The sequence below is a fragment of the Lepidothrix coronata genome, unplaced genomic scaffold (assembly GCF_001604755.1).
Source record: "Lepidothrix coronata isolate B3197 unplaced genomic scaffold, Lepidothrix_coronata-1.0 Scaffold67, whole genome shotgun sequence".
NCBI classification, from domain to species: Eukaryota; Metazoa; Chordata; class Aves; order Passeriformes; family Pipridae; genus Lepidothrix; species Lepidothrix coronata.
Genome location: NW_016690247.1, coordinates 4,193,629 through 4,202,883, shown reverse-complemented (window position 1 = coordinate 4,202,883; position 9,255 = coordinate 4,193,629). Strand labels below are relative to the sequence as shown.

The window sequence follows — 9,255 nt, the reverse complement described above, 5'->3', positions numbered from 1 at the left end:
AGAAATAATGCAGTCTGAAACAGCAACATCTGCACCTTTATTCAACTGATTGGACTGATTAAATTCTTCTTTCTAAGACATTTATCAGGTTGCAGTATCAGCCAAAGGAAAAGCTCTCCTGAATCTAATGGTGCATTGAGTTACTGGGCCCAAGTTATGTCAATTTTGTAGTCCCTGGAAGGTGGTGATGGGGCTGGCACCATAATTAGTTGGTTTTATTTTTTCCCAGTTAAAAAAAAAGGCTCCATTTGGTGGCCTGAGAGTGCAAGGACTTCAGTGCAAGGCTTGACGGCACATCTCTGGATTCGTAAGTTACTCTTCTTGGTCTGTCTCTGTCTGTGTTGCGACATATTAGGTTTATCTTCCTTTTCTGCAAACAAATAGGTGCTACAAAATTTATTGCACATTATGAAAAGGCAAATTTTCAAAATAAACAGAAAGTTTCTATGAATACAAATCAGTAACAGGAAAAGCCAAATACTCCAGTAGTAACTTCAGATCTTGTCTTCTCTCTTCTGACATGAAAACAACAGCAGGAATCTCTCCTTCCTCTTCTTAATATAAAACTTCTAAATTCCCCTATTCACCACATGACACTGGAGCCACTTACCAAAACTTTGTGGTTTTGAAAGATGTGTCAAGACTGAAGAAAGATGGCACAGCAGCATCTTGAGACAAAAGACCTGTGAAATTCAAATGCAAAATCCTCTAATAGATTAAATTCTGTGCCCATGTGCCCACATACTGCTCTTATTGGCATCAGTGAGAGCCATGGATATACATCCAAGGATGGATTTTGGTTCTTGGATTTTTTTTGTAGAAAACCCCTCTTTTTTAGAAAAAAAATCCCTGTGCTTTATATAAAGAAATTCTGTACTTACCAACTAAAATTATAAGCAACAAAGTGGCAGGCAATCCTCCTAGAAAATATCTGAAAATATAAAATTATCCAGAAAGTTTAGAAATAGCCACAGGATGCATATTTGGTTAAAAGAGTTGAAGCCTGGATGGGAGGAGGAGAGAAGGTTTTTGCAGATGAACCCTCTGAACTCTGGTAGGTGAACTGCAATTTGAAACTTTTTAAATTGCATAAACTATTGAGGATAATCTCCAAGAAAAAAAGACCGCAGCTTTCCCAGACTGAAACATCCACTTAAAAAGACATGGATGCATTCAGATTCTTCTCAGCCTGCCAAAACCCCTGTCCAAGCACACTTGGAAAGGTAGTTTTCATATCTGCATACATTTCTTAATTTTGTGTATATCTCTATAGTTCAGATAATTGCCTGCATCGACTATCATGTGAAAATAGATTTTCACAGAAAGATATAGGGAACTTTGAAAATGTGACCCTTAATTTAAATTTTTTTCACCAGTTGAAATGGAATAACTACTAATGTCAGAAACAGCAAATAAAAGAAAGAAAAATTACCTTGTACATATTGAAATGATTAAACACATGATCAGTGCAACCATCTGAGAAACGACATTTTGCACTGTCCTGGATTCTAAAATAAAAATCAGAAAAATAATTTTAATGGGTTTTCAGGAAAGTAAATATCTGACAGGAGGTGTTTTGAAAGACTACCTTCAGCCTGTGAGACCAGTCTCTTCAGTTCCTTTTTAAGAGAACTCGCCTAGAGTGATTCAAAGCAGAAAGCTAATTTTCATGCTCTGGGTGTCTCTCAGGAGTCTTTTTCCCCCACAACCACAGAGACACTATGCCCTCCATGCTCTCAGAAAACAAGCTTTTCTGCATAATTGCCCGTTTCAGTTTTTGTTCCCATGCCCTTTCCTCCATTTTCCTCTTCACTCCACATTTTTTTTTTTTACAAAAAATGGGAGAGGAAAAGCTGTGAGCAGAAGGGAGTAAACAAGTAAATAACAATTTTAATATTTTGTTAATTTTAATAATTCATTTAAAATATATGTTTAAGGAAATAAATTCTGGTTTGCAAGGGACCAGATCCATATTTTTAATGTGAGGATTTTCAGTTCACTCAAAAATGAGGCATGTCAGAATAAGAACGTAACATACCTCCACTGCTCAAGGTTTCTTCATTTGCATTTATCATAAATGGTGAGAAGGGTTTTGAAGCACTAAATGGTTTCTCAGTCTGAAGAAACTCATCATCTTTGGTGAGAGATGCTCCATTATATGCTGGAATTTGCCTTTGTGCCACATGTTTATTATATCCGTAAGAAAAGTCTGAATCACCTGCAAAAAGTGCACATATAACTGAGATTGCACAAAAGAAGAACTTTGAGACTTTGTGTTAATGAACTGGGAAGGGAGTTAATTGCTTAATCACAGGAGGGGCCCCAAATTGTTATGGGTAGGGAATTGGCAGGTCCAATGTACGCAGAAGATATGCAGAGTAAAGACAAAACTGCATAGAGTATAACATGATGAAGTTATTGAAAGACCCAGGTGAAAGCAGAGAGTGCCAGATATTAATCACACCAGAATAAACAGTACTGATGATGACTTTGGATTCAAATTCAGTTTAAAAATGCCTCTTTGGAACAAAGGTCTTTACAAACTCATGTGCTGGTTTAGTGCCAGGAGCTTTATTCCCCACTTTGAATTCTGTTGAGCATCTATCCTTTATTTGCACATCCTGGCAGACAACCCCCACAAAACTTACAAAAAGAGATACTCAAAGTCTCACTAAATACAATCTGTAATATTGTAGTTTAATTACTTGGTACCTGATCAGGGCTTACCAATATTGCTGTAACTGGCTTCTGGTTTACTGCATCCATCAGGCCAAGGATCATCTACATGGGAGGAATCCATATTGCTGGGAATGGTGGAGCTGAGCCATGAGCTGGAGGCACTGAGGTTGAACAAGCTGTCAAGAGAGCGACGGATTTTCTTCCTTCGCCTGAATACACTAGAAGGAAAAGATATGTTGTCAAGGAATAGAGCTAATTATTCTTGCTGAGATCTAAAACTTGCAAGAATCACATAAAAGAACCAGGTTCTGGGTGCTACTCCTAGCCCTATTCTTGCCCCTGGGTGTGTCACTAGGAATTATTCCTGCACACCATAGAATGTCAGAGAATGTATTGGCAGGAGGGCACATCATGCTGTTGTGATACTGGAGTCTATGATGCTGAATGATATCACAGCTATTGGTCTCTGATACTGCTGTATCATGCTACTCATGAGCTTCACCCTGCCATATGAATCCATTGAACTTCAACTTTTTTTGAACCACATTTTATATACCTGGCTAAACTGATGTTCTTCTGAAATCAACAGAGGTTTTTCCTTGAGTAAGAATTCCAGGACAAGACCTTTTTTTTTATGTATATATATGTATGTTTATATATATGCATGTGTTTTTTAGATATAGGTATTTAGACATTTATATGTACTTTTTTTTAGTCCTTTTCAGAGCAACACCCCATTGGCAAAATGAGCTGTAGCTCTCCTTTTTTGTTATTGGAAACAACTTCAATTATAGCAGCAAGTGTGTACTGAAGAGTTTTTGGGTAATAAGACATGACTGAAAATCAGGTTATTTCAATCACTGCACTCTCTAAACTAAAGCAATTGGGATGTTCCCATTCAGAAGCAATGCTGATCTTACGCCAGGCAGAACATAGACAGACACAGATACCTCTGGATAAGGCCAGAGAGGTGGAAGCAGTTGCCAGCACGGAGTAAAATCTGCACATAGTTCACTTACCGAATTAAATTCTCTTTATATGTAACTCTTGTGTGGGATGGTGTCAATGTTACGTTGCCCTCTTCATCAGACAGAAAACTGTCTTCTGTCAAAACGTAATAACCATTAGAAAGCAGCCGAGGGCTGCGGCGGCTTGGGGAAAGGGAGCCTGTCAGAGGGCTTGTGGAACACTCATAGGCAGGATCATCGTCCAGAAAGGCACAAGCACAACTGAAAAGGAGAAATGAAAGCTTCTAATTTAGTGAAGGTCTAGACAGAGCAAACCCACCATTTAATAGCAATGAATTTGCATTCGCAGCTGAGGCAGGCTGGTAATGACATCAATTTAAAATACGTGTATGTAATGATTTTTGTACCAGGGGGTTTCAGCCAGCTGAAGTGTGCCTGCATCACGCTTTCCAGAGCTTCAGATTACAGGAGGGATACATGCCAGAGGAGCATTTCATGCCTGCGTGGAGCCAGCTTGAGCTGAGACGTGCATGGTGTGTTTCTGTGGCAGCGCTCTTGGCCAAGGAATCCTGCCACACCTACACCTATCTGGAGCCATCAGAGCCATCCCAGTATTTTGCTTCTCTGAGTTACTCTACGTGGCACGTGATGGGTGCCTCTGAACAAGATAGGATTTATTTGTTCTTTTGTAGCCTAGCCATACTTGGAGAAGATTTAAGGATACATGACTTGTAACTCACAAATCCTAGAATACCATGCAGCTAGAACAACATGACATAAAGTCTACACATGGTGATAACTTCATCCAGCACTGAAACACGATTGACTCTGAGATGAAATTTAGCACAGTAAAATATACTATGTGGTATTTAAAATAGAAGTAAGTAGTGACAGAGGTGAAAGAATCTAAATGTCGTAGACATTTTACTTAGCTTAAGTAAGATTGGATTTATGGTTAGTCCTTTCTCCTCAACACCTCCAAGTTCCAAATTGCCATGCAGTGACATCTTTGAAAGAAAGGAAGACACTGGATTGATTCAGTGTCTGACCTGTGTTTCACTAGCAGGTTTAACTATCCCATATGGCATGTCACAGAGTGATACCATAATTTCAGTGTAGGGAAAAGCAGATGGAAGAGAGATACTCCAAAACCTTGTAATTGCAAAGCCAGTGTTTCCAACCTCCACAGCAGTACTTCTGAACTTCCATTTAAAGCAGTAATTAAATTAATATCGGCACTACAATTCTAAGTGGCCCAAAAGGTATTTTTACAAAATCTACAACAAAATAAAATTAAGCAAGTGTGACTTTCCTCAGTACCTTGGAAAAATATGTTGTGAGAGGCTGCGTCTATGCTCTCCATTAAATGCTGTTGAACCTGCAGAGGCAAAGGTGAAATATGAAGGAGTTGTTACCATATTCACTGGTTGGTACCTTGTGTATATCAAAAAGATCATAAAAAAGCTAAAAAATGAAAAGGAAATTAATAGTGGGATTAAAGGAGATAAAACAGATGAAAAAATGGGGGAAAGACATCGTGTTTATAAGAAACTCATCTGAGCAACGCAGAATCAGAGGCAACCAAAATTAGATACCTGTGCTCTGCATAGATTACAGACTTCAGAGAAATAATTGTAGGCACAAATACAATAACTGCAGTAATTTTAATGCTGTTTTACCAGAGATCTTCATGCCAAAACCAGTACATATACTGGCAATAGATATAGAATAGAATGGAAAGTACACTGTTACCATTACATTAAATTTTCAGATGAAAATTGCAGACATAGCACAACAGGCACAGGGATTGTGACAGTGACAAATATTTGACAGTAATATTGTGGCAGGAGACTAAGGAAATAGGATTTGTCTGGATTACCATGGCTCAAGCCTGCAAAGTACTGCTGGGTGTTCAGCACCTGACAGAATCAATCTTAGGAAATATGAGCAATGGCTATCCATAGGGAGAATTTATATCTGTTATTACATAAAAAGATAAAAGATATGATCTTCCTCTATATTACCTTGCTTCTTCTATATCTTTAGAGCTTCAGACTTACACCATTGTTAGTAAGTGTCCATCATTCACCTCCTAGAGGAGATAAGTCTAAGAGAATTTTATTTTTTTCGGTTAAGTTATGAGTTGAGGCAAAGAAAAGACACGAAGGTCAGTGTTTCCACTTTGGTAATCTTGTTTATCCTCATTTGGAGTTCAGTTGTCAGTCACACCCTTGGGACCAGGAAGGGTCACCAAGAAAGAGAAGTAAAACCTTCAGGGTATTTTTTACAAATCAGTCTTATTGCCCTGCTCCCATACATACTGTTTCTCCTACCCTTAAAAAAAAAAAAATCACTTTACCATACAAAAATTATGCTCTAATGCTTCCAAAGGGAGGAGACAACTGGAAGAAATTTGGTGGAGGTACAGAGAGATCAAGTAGCATCGGTCAGAACACCACAGAGCAAGTTGTACAAACAGGGAGAGCGGTGGTGTATTTCATAGTCTGACATATTAGAGCTACTGTTTTTCACATACAACTAGCTTCTGAAATAATTTCTCTTATTTTAGGCAAAATCATGATTTTTAAAGGAGAAAAAATATTGTATTCAAAACCAAAAAATCCATCCAAACTCTAAAAGAAAATACAGGAAGAACTCAACAGGTAGTTTTTAGGTCTGGATATAAACTAAACCCAGCAAAATCCCAAATCTTATCAGTCAAACAAGATCCCCTCCACAAGATATTTTTTTTATTAAAAGCTCTGACAAATGTGCCCAAATTGACTTGCTCCTGGTGTCAGTGCAACATGTGATAGTCCATACATCTTGAAAAGGACGGTTTCATACACTCTCGGTTAACAGGTATTATAGATTACCTAGAAAAGACTTTTAAAACACATTTTGCCTTGTTTGAAAATTAGGATCGGTAAGATTCTATCATTAATATATATCACATTATTAGTTATAATGTATTCTCAGGCAAAAATGATTGATTCTAGAGTAAATTTGTTTGAAAAGGGATATAGAAGTGTATCTCATGATCAGTTATACCTACTACAACTCTCTAATGATCTGAGCGAAACTTTCCAGCAACTGAAACCCACAACACAGCTGTATTGCATGTGATTGTTTCAGTTATGATAATATAAAGCAGCTGCTAAGAAAGAATAACTTTTAAGAGTGGCAGCTTTCATATGGGTAGTGCTTTCATTAGAAAGTGTTGACACATAGTGATCACAGTGGCAGAACAAACCACAGTCCTTCTGTTACTCATTTGAATTGTTTCATAACTTTGCAAGGTGTGTCTCTGCAGGATGCTTGTTTATCCGTCACCCTCCACAGAAATAAAGTTTAAGATAGAATAGAGTATATACATCTATTTATAAAAGACAGTGAGCAATATACACATGCAATTATCTTACTGGGAGGTGATGAATTTCCCTCTTTTCAAGAACAGTTAATAAGCAGCTGTAATTTGCTTTCAAACTGTTTTAAGTAATGATAATACCAAGCTTCTGGGAACAGTCGTAGAACAGGCAGTCCAACAGATTTTTTTGCTGCCCTTGATCATGAAATTTTTTGTCTAATGAATAATGAAAGAGTTCCTGAAAATCATAATTCAATCCTTGATGGAGAAAACATGGAAACATCATGTTTTAGACAATGCTGCACAGTGTTCTGCTTTCATTTAATATTCAGTCCTAGTTCTGGGCTATTAATAGCGTGAGAAGCTATAGTAACGACATAAGCAAGCCAAAACAAAGCATCTCAACCACCACTGCACAATGAAGCACTAGTATTGTATCTGTAACCCACAAAATGAGCCATCAACAGAGAACCTTTAAACTATGGCATGCAAAAAGACCAATAGCGCTATGAACTCTCAGTAAAGTGAATCTGAGGTGAATGTGGTAATATTTTATGTAAAGAACTCAAATAAAAATTTAAGTCAACAACTCCCCTTGAATTTCAAAACACATAAAAGTTCATGTTATAATATAAACAAAAATCACAGTCCAAGCCAGTGAGTTTTAAATATCTTTCCCTCCAAAAATCAGTGTTCAAGCCAATGATGCCATCAGTTTACAATCTAAATATTTACATTAGTACCTGCCAAAATATAGTGCTAACTATCAAAATAGCCGAAGCCCAGGCAACCAGTTTTATTCTATTGTACCTATCAAACACAAGTGTCTGCAAAGAGAGTTTTATTTGTTCACACATATCAGTTATTTTTGAAGAGCAGTTTAGTCTTTTCTCCCTGCAGGTAATGATAACAACATTCACAAGAACGCAAAACTTCCTGAAGAGCAGCATAGAAATGAATCCAAAGCTTAGTTATTCCTCAGCTGACAAGCTGACAAATCTATTAAGAGATAAATAAGTCTAAAATCTTCCAAACCTGGAAAATCCATCTCACAATTAACACAATGTGTGCAAAAAAGTTTCTTATGATCAGCCCGAGAGCTTGTCGATGGTTGGTGGAGGGTGTTCCTTTGGCAGCTTCCTGGGAGAGATCAGCTCTGGCTCTTCAGAGAGGCAGGTTATGAAGTCCCCTGTTTCCTTTTGAAAACAGCCCCGTGCAATCAGCGGCACAGAGACCGAATGAGGTCACACTTCCTGTAAAGTAGCCTCCCATCAGAAGCATTCGTTTTGAAGATTAAGATTAGCTCAGTGAACGCTCTTACAGGCTCTTGTGAAAGAGGAGATACACTACAAATAACGTTTCACTCCAACGATCATATAGAGAACAAAGACAGAACCTTTTCTCATAAAGAAAAGTGACACGTTTCTGTTTCAAATTTACTTTTCTACCTCATGCAGAAAACTTTCAAGTGGTGTATCCAAATCATTCAATTTGTTGAAATACTTGTCAGCCTGAGAGGCTTTGATGTAAGAAAATGATCCTGCTACCAAAAAAAAAAATCCATGTACAATAATGACATTTTGCAAAAGCACTATTGTACAGAAGATGCGTTTGCTGGGAGTTCAGAGTTGTTTAAGTTTCATGGTCAAAAACATTATTGCAAATATATATCATGCAATGTTAATATAAATTCCATTGAACAGAGAAAGGAATAAAGCCACTTGTAAACATATTCATTGTTATACTCTGTATGTTTCGTACTGTGTAAGGTATCCATCCGTCATACCTTGAAGTATACAAAAATAAAGTCAAATCCACATAAGAGAAATGGAGCCTGAATAAGATGTCCCGGCAATCAAAAGGATTTGGCTGTAAAACTATTACACACAATATTAATATAAATCAGTTGTTCGACACTGAAGAATTGTACAGCCTTAGGGGGTAAAACTTCTTCTCCAAATAGATAAAATATTCTACTAGTTATATCTCTAGATGTATCTATGTATCACTGACAAAAGAAGAAAACATAAATCTAGTAAAATATGATTGATTTGATTTAATGATAGTTTGTGGGGGTTTTTCCCCTTGGAGAAGGCAAAATATTTCTACTGATAAAAGGAATATAAAAATCTCACCTCATAGAAAACAAAACAAAAATAGGAATTAGGCAATTAGGATGTTGCAAAAGACCTTCTGTTTGGGAGTTAAACTAAAATGAACATTTTATGGTCCTTTTACTCG

The 9,255-nt window shown here is 37.2% G+C and overlaps 1 protein-coding gene across 2 annotated transcripts; it reads right to left on the bottom strand.

Annotated features, from left to right (window-relative positions):
* Positions 1 to 8,154, bottom strand: TMEM71 (transmembrane protein 71). 2 transcript variants are annotated; one of them, XM_017818274.1, is made up of 9 exons: positions 8,050 to 8,154; positions 4,968 to 5,025; positions 3,699 to 3,908; positions 2,728 to 2,897; positions 2,039 to 2,218; positions 1,433 to 1,508; positions 882 to 931; positions 611 to 683; positions 1 to 370 (listed from the first exon to the last, which is right to left on the bottom strand). In XM_017818274.1, coding segments are annotated over exons 1-9 (831 nt in total). In that variant the 5' UTR covers positions 8,063 to 8,154; the 3' UTR covers positions 1 to 369. The 2 variants fall into 2 exon arrangements, with proteins under 2 accessions (XP_017673763.1, XP_017673761.1); XM_017818272.1 differs by lacking the exon at positions 1 to 370 and having other exon boundaries at positions 517 to 683.
* Between the last annotated feature and the right edge of the window lie 1,101 nt (positions 8,155 to 9,255).

Bases quoted from the DNA above. Each gene is read 5' to 3' on its own strand.
- TMEM71 (XM_017818272.1), bottom strand. The intron at 2,898-3,698 runs GTAAGTGAACTA...TTTTCCTTCTAG, and splicing joins TATAAAGAGAATTTAATTCG to TGTATTCAGGCGAAGGAAGA. The intron at 684-881 runs GTAAGTACAGAA...TGAATTTCACAG, and splicing joins GTTGCTTATAATTTTAGTTG to GTCTTTTGTCTCAAGATGCT.